The following is a 23,643-nucleotide window of genomic DNA, read 5'->3' as shown; positions in this document are numbered from 1 at the left end:
TCTGAGGGAAACCGACTATACGATTTTATTATCAAAGAACTTACGTTACAAAGACTTAAGAAATTTTAAAAGTTGAAGTGTGGGGGGTGGGAGGTTGAAGCAAACTTTTCCTGTAAGAGACAGCATGTACAAGTGCTCAGAAGTGAGAGAAAGCCCACAAAACAAGACTTTCAATATAGCTAACACAAAAGATGTCTGGAAGGATTGTGATAGGTGGTAAGGAAAAGTAGGCTTGGTCTTCAATGCCAGGTTAAGAGGGCAAGAGTATAGGCAGGAAAACCAGGTACAAAAATCGAGGTGATGAACTAAGCAAGATTTCCCTTGACTAACAGTTTATTACGGCGCCATACTAATAACCACTACATTGACTCACTTTCATGTTCTCATCTCTTGTTAATTTCTCCTACCCAGAGGATACAGACCAAGAATCCTGAGATCCTGACCTTAACATAATTTTGTAGCAGTAATTCTCTCAAGACCCCAAACAAAACTTATGCCTCCACTTAATTTGTTATTCACAGTTGTTCCTATTCATGTTAATCTCTGAAAAAATGCCATCTTTAACTTTTATGATCTTCAACAATTAAAACTCAAGCTGACTAGACTAACTTTAAATATTCACTGAAATTATCCTTATCTTTCTTAGCATAAGCATCTCCAATATTCTCCAAACAGATCTTTATTAGCCCATTCTTATTCCCCTCAAATCTACTCTCCCACATTAACCAAACTGAATTTTTAAAATGAAAATTTAGGGACACCTGTGTGGCTCAGTGGTTGAGCGTCTGCTTTTGACTCAAGGTGTGATCCCAGGGTCCAGGATCGAATCCCACATCGGGCTCCCTGCAGGGAGCCTGCTTCTCCCTCTGGCTAAGTCTCAGCCTCTCTCTATGTGTCTCTCATGAATGAATCAATGAATAAATGAATGAAATGAAAATTTAATTGTTGTAGCCCTATTGATCAAAATGCCTCAACAGATTCCTAAAACAATAATAAGGCTTACAAGGTCCTCTGTAAACTCTGACCCGTAACTCTCTCCACAGGTACCCTTCCACAACTAAACTTGCCACACCTACACAAGATTTTTTTCCACCTCAGGGCCTTTGTATACGCTTATACCTCTATTTAGAATGTTCTTTCTTCCATTTGAAACTTTCACACTAAGTTAGGGCTCCTGATTTACAGTCATTGAAAATACTTTACCATAACTACAATCATACAATAACAAAAAAGAACTTTTATTGATCACTTACTATGTGCCAGGCAATATACTCTAAATGCTTTAAAATGTATTGCTCTATGCAATCCTCAAGTATTTACTTGTGTAGTTCTCATTTTTAGATGAGAAATGGAGAAGCTGGATAACATGCCCAAGGTCATACATCTGATGTGCCCAAGGTTCCATATCTGATAAGTGACAGAAATGGGATATGAATCCAGGCAATCTGCTGGAGTTCTCCTTTTTAACCACTATAATACAATGACTCTCACACATATAACTAATACTTTAAAGTGTGTATTCCCTCTAAATTGTAAGCTTCATGATGGGAATAGGAGTTAGGGGCAAAAGGAGAAGGGTGCTCATTTTGCAGTGAACATAATAATGTTAGAATCAAATATCTGTGCATGTCAAAAAGATCTCTTTAGCTGAAAAATGAGAATGAACTGACTAGAAGAGGTATGTAAAATAAAAGCCACTCACTACCAAACTGACTGTATCCATTTTAGATAAAGTTCCATTAATTTTAGAAAAAAATTATGCTTACAAGAACATGATTACACCAATTAAAAAGTAATTAAAAAGTAAAAGTTTCCGTATTCCAAATGAACTAATATTTTAAGTACTTTCTAAATACAGTGAAAATAATACAATCCTTCAGGGAATCAGGATTATAAAATCTCTAAATTTCATTATAAACTACTGAAATAGACACTGCAGCACTGAATGTGTAGCATACATCTATTAAATTACTTCAAATAAGAACAAATCCCTAATGGCAACTTCCTGTGGGTTCTCTAGTGTAGTCAGAAATTTTACTGTTAACATGCTGATATATGTGTCTCATTATAAAATCAACTATTTCACATTAAAGTATGAAGACTTTTCAATAGCCATTAATTTTTTTTTCATTTCTAGCAACAGAATTTGCTTGAACTTTGTAATATAAAGGAAAAATTTGCCAAATATAAGTCATTCAATGCCTTGGAGGAGAGAGGAACAGACTGTTCCTTTCTTACAGTTTCCCTAAGGGAGTTTTTATTAATCCACTCTGATTGCTGAATACAGAATTTGACTTCTTCCTTTTGTTTCCCTCCCAATTTCCCATTCACTATCAGTAAACACTTCACAAACATATACACACAAAATTATCTGTTGTCTACAAGGTAAGCAGAAACTGGTAAAAAAAAAATCAGTCAATTACCATTAATATTTACCAGCTTTATCAAATGTAGTGAATCAATATTTGAAACCAATCATGAAAAGCCATAATATCTCAAGATAATCTGGTATTTCTTCACAAACATATACACACAAAATTATCTGTTGTCTACAACATAAGCAGAAACTGGTAAAAAAAAATCAGTCAATTACCATTAATATTTACCAACTTTATCAAGATGTAGTGAATCAACATTTGAAACCAATCATGAAAAGCCATAATATCTCAAGATAATCTGGTATTTTTACTATCTATTACAGAGAAGAGTGACAGACCAAACCTCACTGAGATACTGCCCAAATTTTGTGAAACTAGAACATTCCTAAATCAAATATTATACATGACAACCTAGAAAATAGTGAGAACCCAGGGAATTCTTGTTTTAGGAGTATTTTTCAGTAACAGGATTCTGAGCTACCAATTCTGTTTCACAACTATTATAAATAATCCTTATTTTATTTCATTCCTGAAAAACACTAAAAAAAGAAATGGGCTTAAGTCAAGGACAAAAGGATACATACACTGGAAAAAAATTAAAATCTAGCTTCTCAAAAAACAAAGAACTCAACATCTGAGTATCTTTAAAAAAAAAATCTTTCTCTACTCATGTAAGAAACATACCACTCATGAAGTCCTACTCGTTCTAGAATAATGAATAATTTATGAATCTGCTTAGGATAGATCTAAGAAAAAGTGAAAGTTTAAGTAAATTTTAAAGGCAGAATTTCTAAACTCAACAACTTGAGCCAACAGCATAGAAATACATAAAAACAATTCACTTGAGTTTCAGCAAATGTAGAATGCCCAATAAATGAACAGTAAAAGCCTTAATGAATACTGAAAAGACAGTTTACAGGTAGATGCACAGGAAACATATGACTCTGGTTATAGAAACATGATTCAGCAAAAAACTAGGGGGCTATGTGAACATATCCACAGTCATCATTTTGGACAGCAGGTAAATATTCTGGCACAGAGTCCTTTCCTGGGGTTACAGGGATATTTTGTAAAAGGTCTTATCCAAACAAAACAAAACAAAACAAAACCAAACCCGGGTGGCACGTATCCAAGAAAAAAACAGAGGGCAAGCAAAGAGTGAGAAAAGAACACATTACTCTTCCTAATCCAAAAACCATCTACTAAATTCTGGTGTCTGAAGCTGCTTTACTCAGATCATATTCCCCAAAACCATGTACACCATGTCTTAAAATACACCCCCAAAATTTACAAATTCTCTAAAGTGTGTTATTGAGAGTCTATAAATGCCCCTATCAGTTTGACAAGTGAAAGGACATACAACAGCAGAAAATCTTTACATTTAAGATACAAAACAAATCCTGTAAGAGTAAGGGAAACTTCTTAATGAGAATATCTTAAACCAATCTTAAAAACCTTAAGAGAGAGGGACAGGAAGGGAGGAAGGGAAATCCCAAAGAAACTGGATGTATGATCTGCTTTGCCAAGGTACTATGCATTTCTACAAGGCTCCTAGTAAATTTAAAACAAAAACAACAAAACAAAACACACAACTCTAGAATTTAAGGGGAGAAAAGGAGGATAAATTGCTGAGGATTCCAGACTTTGAGGACCTAAAGTGCCAGTCAGCGTCTCAGTCCCTTTAAGCATGACATACTTTCTCTGAAGAAAGTTTAGCAATCATAGGCCATATTAAGTCTACTTTTCCTGGATATAATTTTGAAAGTCTTGTTACGTGCAAAACAATGTAGAAATCACTTAATTAAGAATTATACAGGATCAATCTGGGAGAATGAAAGAAACAATATTTGAAGGCTTTCTGAAAAGCAAGAGCCTAAAAGAATAGTATTAGTAGTAAGCAAAGTAGTGCAGACCTAGGGTTACATTGCTACGAAATTATTTCCAATAAGTACACATTAAGGGAAAAAATATGTGATGTTAGATCATGATTTTCAGTACAATACAAAGAGAAAATGCCTGGAGTGTTAGAATTTCACACACACACACACACACACACACACACACAGAGGTGACCTTATTCATTCAAGAAATCTTTGCTGAACTTTTGTAGCAGACATTATGCCTTCATTGCTCCTACACTCATTTTTGTTAATCTCAAACCCTACGATGGTAGAAATGTTCCACTTTTCTGGTCTAGACTTCAGAAAAAAAGATATTTGAAGTTTCTATTCCTGCAGATATTAAAAATGCAGCTACTTGCCTAAAATCTCAAGAAAGAAACAGCATGTATAAAAAGCTAGTGGAAGGGAACTAAAACTTGCTTCATTCTGAGACCAACTTACACGTAGCAAAATTTTAAGTCTATGAATTTACACCTCCCCACTTTTTTCTTAACTTCCTTTCTGAAAACAAATTTTCTGGTCCTGCCATACACTGCAGAATATACGAAGTTTCTAAAAAAAAAAAAAAAAATCTAATAACCTTCCTTTGTATTATCACATTAATGGTTTATTCAGTTTAAGTTTTTCTCTGTTTCACATCTAACTAACAAAAAAGTAATTTCTTAAGACACAAGACTCTTTTATTTAACAATTTCTGGTAATTTTATGAGAAAAATAATTTACAAAAGCATTTTATTTTTAAACTAATAAAATGACTCACTGGTAAATGGCCCAACACCCACCCTCAAAATATTGATGACAGTACCATTTTTCCCCCAGACTTTCCCACCACATACTTACCTGTGCAACTTCTTTCAACATTTGCTACTCTGGGGATTGGAAAGCTCAGAGCTGGAGGCTGAAGTGAAGAAGGAAAGGTTGGAGGGTGAGCCATGACACCAGCCCCACACTAGGAGCTCCCCTGAGATACTACAGCAGGGTTGACACCATAGCTCTGAAGTTCAAACTCCAGCAAACGATAAGAAAGGAGTCCAACCAGAACATGATAAACGATGGGATTCTTCTGCTCTTTGAAAAATAAGGAAATCATGCTATAAAGATCTGAATGTCCAGTTTCAACATTATGACTCCCTGTTCACATCTTCATTATTCCCAACCCCAGAATCATCTCTCAGACTGACTGAAAGTATGAATCAAAAAAGGACAGCGGGCAAAAGCTTTCTATAAACTTGCACACTTTTTTCAGAAAATGAAAGGACAGGGCTTACCTGACAATCATGAAATCATCTAAGATAGTATGTTAAAATACTTTGCCTATCCACTCCTTGTATACCTTGTCTTGTTCTCCTAAGCATTCAACATTAAATCTTAGACTCTCACGTATATTAACACCATCAACCAGCAGAATAACAGAGACTACATGGATGTATTTAAATTCCTAAAAATGGACCAATGAACTTTTTGAAAACCAGGGATAACTTCTGGTGTAAGTATATTCCTTGGGAGGAAATGATTGAGAACATTCCATCCTAAAACAGAATACACATTCTTTTCAAGTGTACATGGAACATTCTCCAGAATAGATCACACATATTAGGCCACAAAACAAGTCTAATTAAAAAAAAAAAAAAAGGAATTTTAAAAAAAGTGTTCCACTCTGATAAAAACAAATAAGGACCCTTCAATTAAAATAACTTGAAACAAACTAAATGATAAAGAGAAAAATGAAAAGATTTTTAAAGAAATCAATCTAAATATAGAACTTAAATGTGATTTATTTACTTTTATAAAAATGTGAATTTTTGTTTTATAATACTAAGTGAATTATTGATTCAGAGAAAGCTAGATTCCATTATGAATACTAAGGCTAATAAAAATAGATGTTTAAATTATTCAAAGATAACATCTATTCAATAACAAATATTACTGAAAGTGGCAAATATTTTGATATTGTATTCTAAATATAGAAGAGTATCAGAAAAATTGTTACATGAAGTAGTTAAAAATGAAAAGTATTCCATCACCAAGAGAACACAGGATCTTTAAAATACTTCTAAACACCTCGCCATATAAATTAATGCAATAAACATTCAGTAGGCATCTACTATGTGCTAGATATCACATTTCAACTCTTACTTTATCCATTTGATGCTCAGAAATAAAGGAACATTACAAATCAAAGGGAATAGAGGTGAAAACACATTTACAACAGTTTCCAAAGTATTATTTAAGTTACCTTTACTTCTAAATCTCCTACCATTTCCACTTCTCTTATCGTGTTCCTGCCATAGTACCCCCCGCCCCCCACTCCAATCTCCAAGGCCTTTGCATTTCTATTCTCCAGGAAGGCTTTTCCCCTACATATAGATCTATATGGTTTCTTACCCCACTCAATTTCAGGTACTGAGTCGTCTTAGTGAGGACTTCCTTATCTATTGAAAATTACACTACTTTTCCCCCCAACCCCTTAGGCACTCTCTATCTCCTTTCTTATTTTAATATTTTTTCTCCACATTATCAACATGTAATTTATATTGTATTTTATTACTTTAATGCCTCCCTATGCTCTAAAATGTCAGAAATTTTTGTTCCATGAGAACAGAACTTTTTGTCTTTTTGTTCGCTTGTCTCCTTAGGATCTGGAACACTGCCCTACAGAGTAGGCTCATAGCATGAATGTGCCCTCATCTTACTCCATGCATGCCATTACATGAGTGTTATTTGACACCAACTGATCAATGCATTGCTTACAGCACAGGGCAAAAATTTTATGACACACAATTATTTTTAAAGCTAATGGAATTATGTTGAAAATTAATGTTCTTTACATTTCTGAAACATATATGAATAAAACTGTTTTATGCCTTTTCCCACTGAAATTGACAACCACTTCCAAAATACCTAATAGACTGCCAGAAACCTTCAGTGGTTCGAGTGCCATACTATGAGAAGCGCCAGAAAAGAACTGGGAGATTAAAAAATTTCCATTTCCTTAATTTGTTTCTCAAGTTAGATTTCCTTTTTTAAAAAGTTGTTTTGAGAGTATTTCAGATTTATGGTTCAATATTATGAGACATGACTCCTTTGTATCAGAAAATCCCACTAGAAGAATTATACTACTTAGAGCCACTGGGTTGCACTGTAATCCATGGGAATATGCACTCTTTGGAGTTAGCCAAAAACTAGTGCACTGTTTAGTGCACTGCCTGAACAGTCTCATAAAGTGGGCCTGCTACAAATTAAGCACTAATAATTAAATACTCTTCAAAGTACTGTGTATGTGTATATATGTATATATGTGTGTATACATGTTACACAGGCACATATGTATGTATCCATATAAAATGGATATGTATGTATCCATATAAAAACTCAATCATAGCAAAACCTGTATAAGATGATTACTTTTACCTCAAATTGAGCACAGAAGGGTGGAATCTACAGACTCTAGACAGATCAAGGATGTTTCCCTATCACAGCTATCATGGAGAACATCCACACCTTGTGACTCCAGTAAGATCAAAGGCTTGTTCTCCAGAAAAAACCGAAGTACATAGGCTCTAAATCTTGGTACTTAGCCAAAGTGCAGGTGAAGGGTGCAGCATGGACCTGAAACCTGAAGGATGAAGACTTAACATTTGTAACTGTAAAATCAATCCTCCTCTTTCTTCCCTTAACTTGCTTACAGAATACTATGAATGAAAATGTAAGAACCACCTCTGTCATGCCTTTGAAACTATGTATCTTCCATGGAAAATTGAAACTGCTCAAGAGAAATGAATGTCACCCACAATCAAATGAGGTACCTCCTCAACAAAAAGACTAATTTAACTACATAGTAATAAGCTCTGTCCACAAACACTGTCCCCATGTTTTTCAAATTTGTTATTTGTAAATAATTTTAGACTTACAGATTACTTGCAAAAATAGTATCAAGTTCCCATATGCCCCACTTCCCCCTAGTGGCAACATCTTAAAAGACCATAGCACAAGTACCAAAACTATAAACAACTTCATACAGATTTCACCAGTTTTTCCACTAATATCTTTTTTCTATTCCAGGATCCACATTACATTTAGTTTTATGTTTCTTCAATCTTCTCCAACCTTGGACTTTACCAGTTTTTCCTTGCCTTTCACAAACAACACTGATGTCATTAGGAATACTAGTAAAATTATTACCTCAGTTGAGAAAAATGGCTACTGTTTTTACGGGTCTATTAGATTCTAGGAGATCTTGAGGAAGAGAATTCAAGGAAAATCATGCAACTGTTTAGGTTAAAGAGAATCATGAGCTATGATGACTACATATATGAACTGTAAAATATTTACTGACCTATACTCTTTTATGTGTCTTTCCAAAATGACCTTAAGTGCTGAGAACAGGTCTAACGATATATTTGTGTATTACACACAACATAGTGTCTTACACAATAGAAAATATTCAAGCCTTAACTGAATATTGACACAGAAGCCTTTTCTCTTTATCAGAAATGGTTTCTCATCTATCTTCTCAACCAAACATAATTTTTAAAAAGTGAAATCTTATGATTTGTACTTCTAACCAAGATGTAGTAGTAAGAACAACCTGCCCTCCTGCCTAACCTGAAACTTTAAAAAAGGACAAAATACATTAAGAAATGTTTTTCAGACATAGGGCATAAGGCAGTTCAAGACAATAACCCCTAAAGAGAAGAAAAGAATTGATGTGAGCCCTACAACTGCCCCTGCTAATACACTAGAGGAGTTCCTGGGCTGCACTGCAGGGGGAGGGAGTCCTGGTGGAACTTAAAAATCTCCATGAATTGAGGAAGTATAGCTCAGAGTCTAGGTAGGCCAAGGGAGCTACAGTAAAAAGTCTAGAGCACCAGACAGAAGACAGCTGCAAAGAAAAAGAGTTATAGATATCTGAACAAGGTTCCTCTTGAGTCTTCAGCTAAGTACTGACCAACATATGCACAAAGCAAACTGCCAGAGGTTGGAAAAAGAGACAATGGAAACTCCAGGACTTACATGGGGCTGTTTCCACAAGTCAGAGTACTAAAATATAATTGACATGGCACTGTGTAGAGTACTCAGAAGAGTACAGTCTCAGTAGTTTGGAAAAATTAGCCCTAGGCTAAAGGCTACTAGTGTTCCATGGAAAACAAAAATAAAAACAAAAAAACCCTTAAGATTAAAAGCAAAAAAGGGCTCAAACAGCTTCTAAGTAACTAAATTTTGTCCCCAAGGAAGTTCAAGAATATTAACCAAAAAACCAAATATACAGGCCTAAAAAGGTAAAATTTCCCAGGACTGGCATCCAAACAAAAATTACTAGGCATGCAAAGAAGCAGTAAAATAAAATACCTAAATAATGGGGAAGAAATCAATAGAAAAAAATCAAAAAGGATACAGAGGATAGAATTAATAGGCAATAACACTGAAACAGTTATTATTATAACTACATTTTGTATGTAAAAGTTAGAATAACTGCCATGGTAAAGGAAAAAAAAATTACTGAACTTGAACACAGCAATAAAAATTATCCAAAATAAAACACAGAGGAAAGAAAAGAATTTAAAACATCAGTAAGCTGTGGGACAATTTCAAGTGAATCCCCAAAGTATAACAGAGATAGAATAAATATTTAAAGAAATAGTGAATAAAAAATTCCCCAAATTTGGTAAAAACTCTATAAACATAAACTCAAGAGGTTCAATAAATCTCAAACACAAGAGTCATGAAGAAAATTATACCAAGATACATCATAATCAAGATGTGTAACATCAGAGGTACTTGGGTGGCTCAGCCAATTAAGAGTCTGCCTTCAGCTCAGGTCATGATCTCAGGGTCCTAGAATGGAGCAGGGAGTCTGCTTCTCCTACTTCCTCTGCCCCTCCCCACCATTCCTGCTCGCACTCCCAAATAAAATCTTAAAAAAAGAAAAAAAGTGTAAAACAGGTGATTAAAAAAATCTTAATGGTAGCCAGAGAGAAGATACATTATGTAAAGAGGATTAAAGAATAACAGATTTTTTTTGGTCAGAAATAATCTAAGTTGGAAGACAGTAAAGCAAAATCTTTAAAATACTAAAAACAAAACAAAAAACCCTGTCAATCTTGAATTCCACACCCAGCAAAAACAACAAAACTTGCAAAAATGAAGATGAAATAAAGACTTTTTCAGACATATAAAATGTAAAAGAATTCATCACCATCAGAAATGCAATGGAAAAATGTTTTTTATTTAAGGTATATCCTGATGGGTCTTAATCTTGTAGACCCACATTCTTTGAAACACTTCATGGAATAAATATGTGTTTTAAGTCCACAACTATTTGTTAGACCTGTAGGAAAGAACTACTGGATAGATATACTATACAAGATCTGTATAGTCATTTTTTTTTAATCTTAGGAACTGGTATATCCTAAGATATGTATGTACTTTTCTAGGGTGTGTTAGGAGCGAATACAGTTTGAACTGACACACATATACAAGGTGTCTGAAATTGACAACCAGGCATATCCATCTACTCTGACCCTAAAAGTGGCCCTAAAATAAACTGCTTAATGAAACTGGGCCCAAAGATTACAGTTGGAAATTTGTAGGTCATCAGTACGTCCATCAGTACGTCTCTTTAAGTAGAGATCAAAGAAGTCCAACTAAAAGAACTGTGGACTAATGGGCATGACAACTGGGACTTAAGCAAAAGTTGTTAAAAGAGCTACACTGGAGCTTACGACTCAAGCTTTGGAGGAACCAAGATGGATAGGCTGTGGAAGGAACCACAACATGTGAAATTCCTTAAATGAAAATTTAATGACTTTAAATAATTTTGCCTAGATGACACATAATTAAAAAAACTTAAAAAGTCTTCAAGTAGAAGAAAAATGACACTATAAAAAAAGGGAAAGAAGGAAAAGGAAAAAGGGAAGTGAAGGAGGCAGGCAAAAAAGGGAAGGAAGAAAAACAGGTATGAGAAGAGAAATAAGGGACAGAAAGAAATAAAGAATGTGAAGGGGAAAAACTATCAAACTTTTTCAACTATGGATGATGATAAAAAGTAGAAATAATACTACCCCCCTCAAATTACAATGAACAATGAGACTATATAACAGAAGCAAGGAAATGCTTACCTAAGGAGTGAAATTTCAGCTGAAACCTACAAAATGATTAAGATGTGTTTCTGGTACTAAAGTATACTTACTATAAACAAAAAAACCAAAATGCTCCACTCAAAACCAACTAAAAAATGCCCCATGAAATACTGATTCAGCCAGTCAATAAATACTGAGCATATGCCACACATTATTCTCAAATGCAGGTACAGGTATCACTGAAAACTAACACAGAGATTACATTTTCATTTTTAAATGAATTGTTGAGCCTGGGAGGTTGGGAAGGAGGGAGAAAGGGAAATTCAGCACCCCAAAACAAAGTAAAAGCTGGAGTGCAGAGAAGCCACAAGTTTATATCCCCAAAGGGAAATTTGCTCCAGGTAGAAAAGCTGTTTAAAGACCTTCCCATAAATCAGCACCTTAAAAGGGTACATCCTAATTATAATAACCCCTTAGTAAAGAAGGCACTTGAATGTCATGATTCTGACGTTAGGCAGAAAGGGGTATAGGAAAGCTCTCCTTAGAATCTACAGCCATAAAACAGCCTGAACTCCCAATACTTAAACGTGGACTGCAACCTAAGCTAACATTTTATTTTTAATTGGTCCTGGATTGGTCCCTTAGACATCAGCAGAAGCAAATGCAAATCAAATTCCCTTGGGAAAAATATCCTTCCACCTAGTCTTCAACAAATTCCCAGAGTTCTAAGAAACATGAAACAATAACTTAACACACACACACCACAAGGAAACAAAGTACCATAAGGAGAACCAGCAAAAACAAAAGACATTAAAATGATCTGTACTAACTTTCAATTGCTCGATTTACCACACATTAAATACAGGAATGTATAATCAAATAGAAGAGGATATGATAGAACACAGATCTAAAGAAAGGAATGAATAATGATAATATGTGAATAATAATTGGTAAATATGTGGGTAAAGAAGATAACAGACACAAGATTAACAAAGAGGATCCAGTGAAGAGAAACACAGGCAATACACCCATCAATTGGTCAATATGCATTTTGTTCAAGTTCGTAAACAAGTAAGTGATATCGTTCTAACCACACTCTAGCTACAGTGGAATTATGTGAGAAATCAGTAACAGAAAGATAACTAGAAAAATCTCATAGGTTTGAAAAATTAAAACAAATTTAAGATTAACAGACATTAAAATAAATCCTAAGAAGTAAAAAATAATAAAGATTAATGAATAAATATAAAATGAGTATAAAACATAATAAAGTAAAAATAACAGCTAAAAATTCCTAGTAAAACTACAAATCTCCAGCAAGACTGACAAATAAGGAGAAAAGAGTTATGATCACAACCTTAAAAATGAAAAAAGGTGCTATGTTCCAGAGGGGGAAAAAATTTCTTTATCCTGATAAAGTATATCTATCAAAAATACTACATCAGGGCAGCCCCAGTGGTGGAGCGGTTTAGCGCCACCTGCAGCCCAGGGCATGATCTGGAGACCCTGGATGGAGTCCCACATCAAGCTCTCTGCATGGAGCCTGCTTCTCCCTCTGCCTGTGTCTCTGAATCTCTCTCTCTGCATCTCTATGAATAAATAAATAAAACCTTTAAAAAAAAATACTGCATCAAATATCATATTTATGGGTGACAACTTAAACTTTTAGGACAAGTGACAAGAGAAAGATTTCTATTATTAACACTTCTAGTCAACAATGTATGAGAAGTATTAATTCAGAAAAGAAACTCAAGTTGTAAAAATTATGAAAATATCAAAACTGTAATTTCCAGATGTTTATTTATATGAAAATCCTCAAAGAACCTACAGATAAATTATAGTAGTTTAGCAACATTGAGACAATAATCAATTAAAAAAGTTAACAGTATGTCAACACAATAACACCAATAAAGTATAATTTTAAAAATACCATTTATCAAAAAAGCAACAAAACTGTGTACATAAGTCTAATCAAAGATTTGTGGGTTCAGTATTAAAAATACAACAAAACAGAAACAAAAACAAAAAAATACAACAAAACTTTACTGAAATAAAATACAGAAGACCTGAATAAGAATTCAGGAGAGGAAAAATATCATAAACATATCAATTCTTCCCCAAGTAAAAATGAAGTCAATGAAATTCCGCTTATAAAATATAAAAATAAAAATAAAAAATAAAAATTTATTTATAAAAATATAAAAATTCAATGTTTTATATATATGTGTGTGTGTATATATATACATATATATCTATAATAAATTCGTCATTGAACAACAACCAAAAAAAAGCCAACAAAGTCAAGACACTCAGGAAGACCAAGGTAAAAAGAAAGACATCAAGATTTAGCACAAAGGTACAGTAATTAAAATTCAGTACTGGTGCAGGTGTAGGCAAACACATCAAAGTAACAGAATAGGGATTTAAAAACAGGCCCATGAATATAAAATAACTTGATTTAAAATAGAGTAGTCCTGTTAATTAGTTGAGGAAGGCAGAAAAATATCACTACTACATGATGCTAATTATATGCCAAGGAAAGGGAATTGGACTCCTTACAGTATAAACAAAAATCAATTTCAGATAGATTGAATGTAAATATGAAAGTCAAAAAAATCTTTAAAAAGATAATAGGAGAATATCTTCATTTACTTGATTTCAATAGGGAAATATTTCACAAACCTCCATAAATTCTTTAAAAAAAAATTAAAACTTTGGCACCAAACATCAGATCAATATGAACTGTGGAGAGGATTCAAAACAAGTAAAAACACTCCTAAAAATATTCCTGAAAGACCTTTTGTGCATTTAATTTTCCTAAAATTTAAAAAGATGGCTTGGTTCAAAAAACTGTTCTAACTTCATAAAGCTCCCTCTTCTGTTATCTTCATGTGATGTTTAAAAATACAATGACTTGTTTTCTAAGCTTTTCTCGTTTTTGTTTTCTGAGACCTTATTTTATTTATTCATGAGAGACACAGAGAGAAACAGAGACATAGGCAGAGGAAGAAGCAGGCTCCCTGTGGGGAGCCCGATGTGGGACTGGATCCCAGGACCCTGGGATCACGACCCAAGCTGAAGGCAGATGCTCAAACTACTGAGCAACCCAAGCATCCATCCTCTATCATTTTTACTGGAGGTTCTCTTTCCTCATCTATGTTGTTGTCTCTATCCTGTTCCATTGTGATTCCATTCCAGAAACTTCTCAGCAGGGTCCTAGAAGGGAGCACTGGTAGGCCAGTCTTGAGAGTTCACAGAGCAAGGCTGCTGAAGTTACTTTAGAACACAAGTCCTCTACATGGATCTAACAGAGTAGGCAAAATCTCTCCCACTTTCAAATTGGGGCAATCACACTTAATCATTTTCAAGCTGGTTGTTCACTACTTTTGAGATACCTCTATTCTCAGGCCAGACACCTCAATACTTCTTTCTACTTTCTTATGCACTAAAAGTGATATATGTAGGTTCTTTTGGTTAGTTCTCATCTGTTTATATTTGAGGGTTCGTGGTGATATCTCACAACCAAGTTCTGTTACAAATGTTTTCATGGGTTTGGTTTTACTATCTAGAATATATTAGACAATAAGTAAATACTAGTAAATTATATTTACTACCTATTTTGATGTGGAAATTCAGAAAGATTTAAAAAACTAAGCGCGGGCAGCCCAGGTAGCTCAGCGGTTTAGCGCTGCCTTCAGCCCAGGGTGTGATCCTGGAGACCCGGGATTGAGTGCCACATCCAGCTCCTTTCATGGAGCGTGCTTCTCCCTCTGCCTGTATCTCTGCCTCCCTCTCCGTCTCTCATGAATAAATAAATAAAATCTTAAAAAAAAAAATTAATAAAAATAAAATAAAATAAAATAAAATAAAATAAAATAAAATAAAATAAAAAACTAAGCTGCCACCATAGATGCAATCATTCCAGCATCTAAGAAAGGCCTAAGAGTTCATTTTTTAAAAAAATTCTGCCAACTTCTATATTTTTTCTGATTCACAGAAATACCTGCACTAATGTTTTAACTTTCTGTTTAATGATTCTGTATTAGGACTAAAGCAAACTACTTAAATGAAAATGAAAATACTTTTCTGAAAGGGAACATAGTACTTCATGTGTAAAACCTAAGGCCTACATTCTCAAAAGGAGTACCACAGTAAATACAGGAATGTTGTCAGGTATTTTAAATCTTGGGGAAACCTAGCAGTATCTATCAGATTCCATGCTAACTACTACTATAAACGGCTTAGAACTAGTAACTAAACAGAGCTGTTGGTTCCCTCTTTTGGACTAGGGACACTGTGAATAAGTTACCAAGACACCAGGGGTGCCATAAACCATGTATCTTGGTGAGACTTGCTTTGTAGAAAGAAATCACGTCATCTGATGATTTCAGAAGATGAAGAAAAGAAGTACCAGAAAATATAATGCAATTAAAGAAAGGCTAACATTATTACTGTCCTGTAATAATGAGCCAACCAATGAGTACCTTGGGAATTCATTTAACTTTATGTTCTTGGATGGCCAGAGAAGAACAAAAAAAAAAAAAAAAAAAAAAGGAGAGAGAGAGAGAGAGAAGCCAAACATAACAAATAAATGTCAAAATCTATTAAGAAAATATTTAGGTCATGGAGTCTAAAGGACTTCTAATGTTGATAATGTGATCATGACATAAGCAGAAGTATCACATTCAAAAATATAAGAGCAACCTCTTTGTGTAACTGTAAGTGAACTTAACAGTCATTCATTTTGAGGTTTTTTTCTATCCCCTTGCTTCATCTCTGGCTACAGACAATAGGTTACAGCCATTTGTTTACAAGCGTTTCAAGAGAGAAAAAAGAATAAGCTGTGAGCCAGTTTATTGGTTTCAGACATGTTTTTCAACTAATTCCTTCCTCAGCTACCTCTTTACCTTAACCCAACAACAAACAGCAACAATGATGACACCTGACAACTCTTCAATAGCTAAGTACCCATTTTTTAAAATTTCTTGTTTATTTTACTAAGTGTTCTTTATATTATGTATCTTTAACATACATTAACCTATTACAAATTCTACAATGCTTTGATGTTGGTGCTGTTTTCAAACATACTAGAAGGTAACCAATAATTAATAGTTATAAGCTACTATGTTACACTATGATTCTTAGATAACATGTTGTAAGATGTATTGACAACAGAAAGACATACATTTTCAATAAAATGTAACTTCGAATAAGAAATATAGGCATTTCATTCCTTATCTACATTTTTATTAAAGTACAAAAGATAAAAATGTAATTTGTAAATAGTACTGTATATATAACTGTCTTGCAAACCGAATAGAAACCTATCTACTGATGCATCTGTATGCGTTAAAATAACTAGGCAACTTGTTTTTTAAATGCTTTATATTATGCAGAAATACTTGGGTGAATAATCAGATAGGTATTGAGTTTTTAGCACTATCTGGGAATTTGTTCTGGGGGGCTAGAAGTTTCCCCCCCCCCTCTTTGAAATAATGAAATATACAGTACCACTTTCCCCAAAATTACCACCTAACACATCAAGAAAGATGTACCTGTATGTATTGAAACACACACACATATAACAAAAGTATAAAAATAAAAAGCAAATACAAAATTCAAACTAGTGATTACTTGTGGGAAGGAGGCAGGGGAAGGGTGGCACATGCAAACTTCCCAATTAAGTACAATATGCAAGCTGCAGAAAAATGCATATTTGTTAAAAACAAAGACAACAAATTACATTTTCACCTACATAGTCATTAGAAAAGATCTGAAAAGATACAAACACTAAACAATTAAGGTAAACTTTCACATTCTGTTTTACATTTCTTATTTTTCAGAGTTTTTGCAATGCACCTCTATAACTTCTGAGATTTAAAAAAATTAATAAAAAGGAAATAAAGTATTTAATGACAGGGGGAGGGAGGAAATGGCAATACAATCACTGCCTTCCTTATGTGACGTGTTGTATTTCACAAAGTTAATGTAGCATTTTATTTATTTATTTATTTATTTTTTTAATGTAGCATTTTAGATTGTAAGGTATTTATTTCTTCAGGAACATATGGACTGGGATGCAGTAGATCCAATTTATAGATAACACTGAACTTAACATGATAAATGACCTCATGTAATAAAAGTCCCATTTGGAGTAACACGTAAAAATCTTGGAAATATCAGTAGTATGTTACTTAGCACACACTACAATTTCTTCCTTTCACTTATTTCCTTGTTTTATTGAATTTTACTGAAAAAACATGCATTAAACACCTATTATTTAACCAAAACCAGGGTAGGTATTGGTAGTATCAAAACAAAAAAACATGGCTCCAATTTTCAAGGAGCTTATAACATACAGTAGCACTGTCCAACACAATTTTCTGGAATGACAGAAAAGTTCTACATCTGCACTGATATGGTAGCCATTAATAGAATGTAGCTGTTAGGCATGTGAAATGTGGTTAATGCAACTGAGAAACTAAATTTTTCTATTTTAATTCAAATGAATTTAAATTTAAGTAGCCACAATGACTAGTACATACAATATTAATACAGGTCTACAGGAGGACAAGGACAAATAAACAGATAACCACCATGTATTATGGTCAACACTAAACTAGAAGTATTAAGGCTATGAGAGCAAGGAAAAGGAGCACTGAGCTCATCAGAGAATGGCTTCTAGGAGTACTGATACCTAATACACATAAACAAAGTGAGGCATTACATGAAGAGGGACTACAACAAATAAAGGCTTTAAAGTGTAAAAGTATATAGTAAGAAATTAAATAAGTTTTATATACCTAATTGGAAAAAAAAAATTCATACTAGGGAGTCAGAGGAGAGACACTGGAAGGGTAAAAGCAAGTTGGGGTCAGAATGTGGAAATACAGCATAATGTCAGGAGCTTGGTTTTATTATAAAAGATGGGGAAAGCCACTGATGAGTTAAATTAGTAATTAACCCATGGTTAGATTTGCACATACTTACAGCTGAAGTAAATTAGTGTAAATTAAAGGAAGAAAATACTAGCAAAAAAATACTAGTTATATTTCCTGGGAAAAAGCCTGACAATCCTTCCAAAAGAGAATGAGCAATGAATCATTTAAATAATTAAATTCTTACCTGACCTAATACAGCGGTCTAAACAAATAAACTCCTCTATTCAAACTCCAAAAACTTAACTGGGCTTAAATTTATAGAAAGAAATGAAATAAAGTAAATACCAGCATAAAAATGAATACTTCAACTAACACGCATTTAAAAGTCACTAGTGGAGATCCCTGGGTGGCTCAGCGGTTTAGCGCCTGCCTTTGGCCCAGGGCGCGATCCTGGAGTCCTGGGATCGAGTCCTGTGTTGGGGTCCCAGCATGGAGCCTGCTTCTCCCTCTGCCTGTGTCTCTGCCTCTCTCTCTCTCTCTCTCTCTCTCTCTCTCTCTATGTCTATCATGAATAAATAAAAAATAAAAAATAAAACTAAGTAATATGATGATAAAATAATAAAAGTCACTAGTGTTTAGCACAAAGGTGAGGGAATGCATATTCTTAAACTAAGTTCCTATGGCTTTAATCAGGTCTTTTAGGAAATGAGAATTAAACTAGCCTATTATTATATCAGGATGCTTATATATCATATAAGACATCAAGTGCCCTTCAAAAACAAAAACCCTCAAAAAATAAATTGAATGCAGGACACCTGGGTATCTCAGTGTTTGAGCGTCTACCTTCAGCTTGGGTTGTGATCCCAGGGTCCTGGGATCCAGTCCCACCATCAACCTCCCCACTGGGAACCTGCTTCTCCCTCGGCCTGTGTCTCTGCCTCTCTCTCTATGCCTCTCATGAATAAATAAATAAAAATCTTTAAAAATAAATAAAATAAGATAAAGTAAAATAGAGTGCAAACATCGGTAGAAAGAATCCTACTTCACCCGTGAAAAACAACAAAATTCCTCAAAATGGAATTTTTAAAAATCCAAATCCTGTCATCTCAGCATACACAAACTTTTAGTGCTACCCACAAAAATAAACGTAATGTAATATTCCTTTGAATTTCCCATATGCTTTTAGTATATGTATCAACATCAGATGGGAAATTTTATTTTTATACATGTACTTTTTGGGAAAAGCTTCAAAAATAAATTAATTTTACAATGGAAATTTAAACAACTGTTTCCAAGAATAATTTCAACATGCACTAAGTGTCACTAAGTAAAAGCAAAAGAGAAAAAGGGAAAAATATTTTCAGCCAGAAAAATGCTAACCAAGAATTTTTTCAGGTAAGTAAAGAACCCAGATTGTTTGTAAATAATGTAACTGGAACAACAGAGTCTTTTTAGAATAGAATGAGTAGGAATTAGGGAATCTCTTCATGTGTATATATAATTTCATTTTATTACTTTCTCTTTTTTTTCATTTTATTCTTTTCTTAAATTTTGGAATTCTGTATTAAGAGGATTCTATGAAGTAAATTAACTATACCGTGTAATCATAAAAAAGTCCTATACTTAAACACTATAAACTTGACTATGAGCACCAAAAAAAAGCCACATAGCCTAGAATCTCAATATTCTTAAAATAATTTAGCAGAACCTATCAAAAGATACAACAGCCCACGTAGTGTGACCAATTAAAATCCTATGAGTCAAGGTAATTGGAAGTGGTTGTGAGGCAGGAGGAGCTACAGCAAGTAAGAAAATTAGCAAAGGCCATGCTGGTCTAGTCTCTGAGAACTCTGAATAGAAAAGGTAGAGAGAACTGATTTTGCAAAGCCACAGCTGTGGCTTATTAAAATCATAACACTGGCAAGAAACTTCAGACATGAAGTGAAAGGAAGGATAATTTGACACTATTTTTATTAGGCACAGTGCCCGAACCAGAACTAAATCTTCTAATCAAAGGCTCTTTGCTATTAACACCATCAAGATCCATTCACAACTTTTTCCACTACTTATTTTTCCAAAGGGAAGATAAGATTAACTGGGCTAAAATAAATAATTAGCAGATAAATGGTTAGTGTCAAAGACTGCCTTCAACAGTCTAGAGGGAAGGAAACTGGTAGGTGAAAGGGTCTGAGGGAAGTTGAATATGTATCAGTGCAGAAAACCTAAAGCTTATTCCTACTTGAGCTTTGAACCATTCTGTATTCTGAGCCACTGCATAATTTGGTAATAAGTTATTACACCAAATAAAAAAAGGGAGATTTTCTTAGAAAAAATTGAATTTAAAAAATGTTTTTTAAATCACTATTTCATATCACTATCTTTAAAATTCACCTTCTTAAAAAAAAAAAAATAAAAATAAAAATAAAATTCACCTTCTTTTAAAACCTAAGATAGAAAGGAATATTATACTTCAATCATCCTTTCAGCATCCTTACATACTACATAGGGAATGGATATTATTAACCAACTAATTGGCAAAACAAGAAATCTAGCATTATAAGGATAGCAAGCTAATGAAAAATTCAATAAAATTTGGGTCTCTGAGCGCCCTGAGATTTGCATTTCTATTTCCTTTATATTTTAATCAATTTTATCTACACTTCTGTGTTGCTCTATTACCCTGAATATAGTCTAAGAGTTCAGGTTTAGTCTTCTAAGAATAATACATGTAAAAGTAATCACTTTGTTTTATGGACTACTAGCTTGGAACCATTGTGTATCAGGTAATCTAAGTTTTGAAATAGACATAAAGCACTAAAAGTTATGTTTTGACATTAGAAGAATATACATTTATCACAAGCATGATTTATTTTGAAAAATGTTCCCAACTATTTCAACTGTCAAAGCCAACACACATATTTTAAACTATAAGCCAAATTTTTCAAACTTAAGTGTATCCAATCTGCTGGTGTCAGTTAAATATAACACGTTAAACAGTTCAATGCAGCTATATGAACAATAGAGAAAAAGGAAAAAAAAACTGATCTTACCTGGTAGTTTCTTTTCTCAGATAATGTATGTCCATCAGTCCTCACCATAGAGTCGTGTCCTTTCCTCACAGTACTGGAGGCAATCAAATAGAACTGTCACTCAAGGGTCGTGTCACAGGAAGGACCGCCCACCAGTTCTCCCTCTAGAGTGGAATTATCCAAAAGCCGTCAAAATTACTAACATGTAAATATATGAACAGTAACAAAAATATCCAATATGATACACAGAAAACAAACAAAAAGTACTTTTTTAATATCATAACTGATCCTTTTCTTAACCACCTAGGGAAAGTTCGAGTGGCAGATGCTTTATCTGAGAAATTGTTAAATATAAAAAAGTCTTCCCTCCCACTTCTCTCTCCAATTAAAACTGTCCGCCAGACCTCACACACAAGGAATATACAGTGAATAAAAAACCTGACAAAAAAGTTCAGCCCTCAACTCACATATTTTTTCTTTTCAATATTCTATTAATCCTAGAAATATCCAATTAATTTAGATCCAGTCATGTAATTTCAAATCATTTTCCTCCAAATGCTCGTTTATACAGCTGTTATTCATTCAGTTTATTCCTATGCCATAAGACTGGAATACATCATATATTGTCAGGATGATTAACAGATGTGAACTTAATTCAATTTTCTACTAAAATTTACTCCAAGGAAGAGTAGCAACACATACCAACTTTCTGGATGCCTCTGTCCTTCAATCTGACAATTTTACACATGCTCTAATAGATTTTTTTTTTTTTTTACATTAAAGCAGAAAAATAATGGAGCTCATTTCTTAACCTGAACACATAAGTAAATCCAAAATGATGAGGCACTGTGTATCTCAGGTACGAAAAGCAAAGCAAAACAAAACAAAACACTGAAGCAGAGGTAATAGTTCCTAGAGATGCTAATTCAAAAATATAAATTGAAAATGAAAGAAAAAATTCAAAAGTGCTATCTAAAGAATTTGTAAATATAATCTTTTCAAGACCAGTGTCTTCTATCCAAGTTTTACCCTAAGAAAGTAATAAGTATACCAATTAAATTAATATAATAATAGCTGCTAACCACTAAAAATCATAGAGCAATCATTTAACATCATAGAAAATTTACTTTGGGGGAGGATAATAAAAACCTCTAATTTAAATTCATAAGTATGAATCCGTTTTTTTATTAAAACAACCAACACAAACGCAGGTGCGTGCGCGCGCGCACACACACACACACACAGAGATTACCTCTAAAAAGCAATCTAATAAGGATAGAAAACATTTTCAATGAAAATAAATCATTGAAAATATTACATTTAAGTCTTAAAAAGAATCCACATAATGAAAATCTGTATTTCATCTCTGGTTTTATGTTTGATCACAAATACAAAGTTAGTGAGTGCTATACTTTTACTTAATTTTGACCACCTTATGTTGTATGTTTGGCTGAAATACTTTAAGATACCTTGGCTCTAGGCCAAAATGTTAATTGTTCATTACCAATTTCTATATACCACTGATATTATGTCTCTCTCAAAAATAATAGAGAAAGGATTTTTAAGCCATAAGTATATTTACTGCCATAAATGTAAGCTTTACCATCTGTCAAGGAAATAGGTTATCCATAAAACAAATTATCAAGTGAACTGATGTCCAAGAATAGGTAAGTGACACACATTCAACTCCAAATGAAATTTTCATGATTGTTACAAAATGATAGTGAAACTAAATTATGCATCCCCTAAAAAAACAATAATCTCACCTTAATGTTAGTGTTTTATAAAATTAGTGATTTAAAACAGCACTTGCCTTAACTACTAATCTACTCACGACAACTCTGAATTTAGTGGATAATAATGTAAAACTTCAGTTTTTTCTTACACGTATAAAAATGTTCCCTTATTAAATTAGTTATGTTTAAACTGAAGTGCATACATTACCTTCACATTATGCCAGTTTCATCAAAAGATGTTAGAAATCTAAAATCAGGCAAGGCAATTTTCAATGTAATTTAATGTATCTGAGCACAATCTAACGGTATAGATTATAAAAAACAATTAGGACTTTACATGCTAAAAAAATAGCTTAATAAAAATAGAGGTTATTATTTAATCTTTAAACTTACCAGCTAAAAGAAAAAGTTTAACTTTGGACTACTATGAATTTTAGTACAATGGGAAAACTTGTTCTTGTTTCTTTTGTTTCTCCTTCTCAGGATAACTTCTAGTATTTCATGGCTCAGGGTTTCAGTCAACAATCACTATATGCTCTAAGCAATATATGAATCAATATTCTATACTGATCAATAACTCAGACATCATCTCCTTTTGGTAAAGGGAAAAAGGAATGAAGGCATTCAATTTTCTTCTAG

The 23,643-nt window shown here is 33.5% G+C and overlaps 1 protein-coding gene across 23 annotated transcripts in view; it reads right to left on the bottom strand.

The window, feature by feature from the left end:
• Positions 1-23,643, bottom strand: part of CNOT2 (CCR4-NOT transcription complex subunit 2) — a 117,498-nt gene that overhangs the window by 51,088 nt on the left and 42,767 nt on the right. For 5 of the 23 annotated variants that reach the window (XM_072741752.1, XM_026001722.2, XM_072741761.1 and 2 more), the window contains exon 2: positions 21,290-21,362. The exons of 1 other annotated variant lie outside the window; for it this stretch is intronic. In XM_072741752.1, the coding sequence (XP_072597853.1) occupies positions 21,290-21,362 (73 nt within the window). Of the gene's footprint in view, positions 1-5,119; positions 5,348-21,289; positions 21,433-23,643 lie in introns of all 23 variants that reach the window. 17 more of the 23 variants (XM_026001726.2, XM_072741755.1, XM_072741759.1 and 14 more) reach the window with 7 other exon arrangements.

This window comes from Vulpes vulpes, chromosome 16 (genome assembly GCF_048418805.1).
Source record: "Vulpes vulpes isolate BD-2025 chromosome 16, VulVul3, whole genome shotgun sequence".
Classification (NCBI taxonomy): domain Eukaryota; kingdom Metazoa; phylum Chordata; class Mammalia; order Carnivora; family Canidae; genus Vulpes; species Vulpes vulpes.
This window is presented reverse-complemented; position numbering and strand designations above follow the sequence as displayed.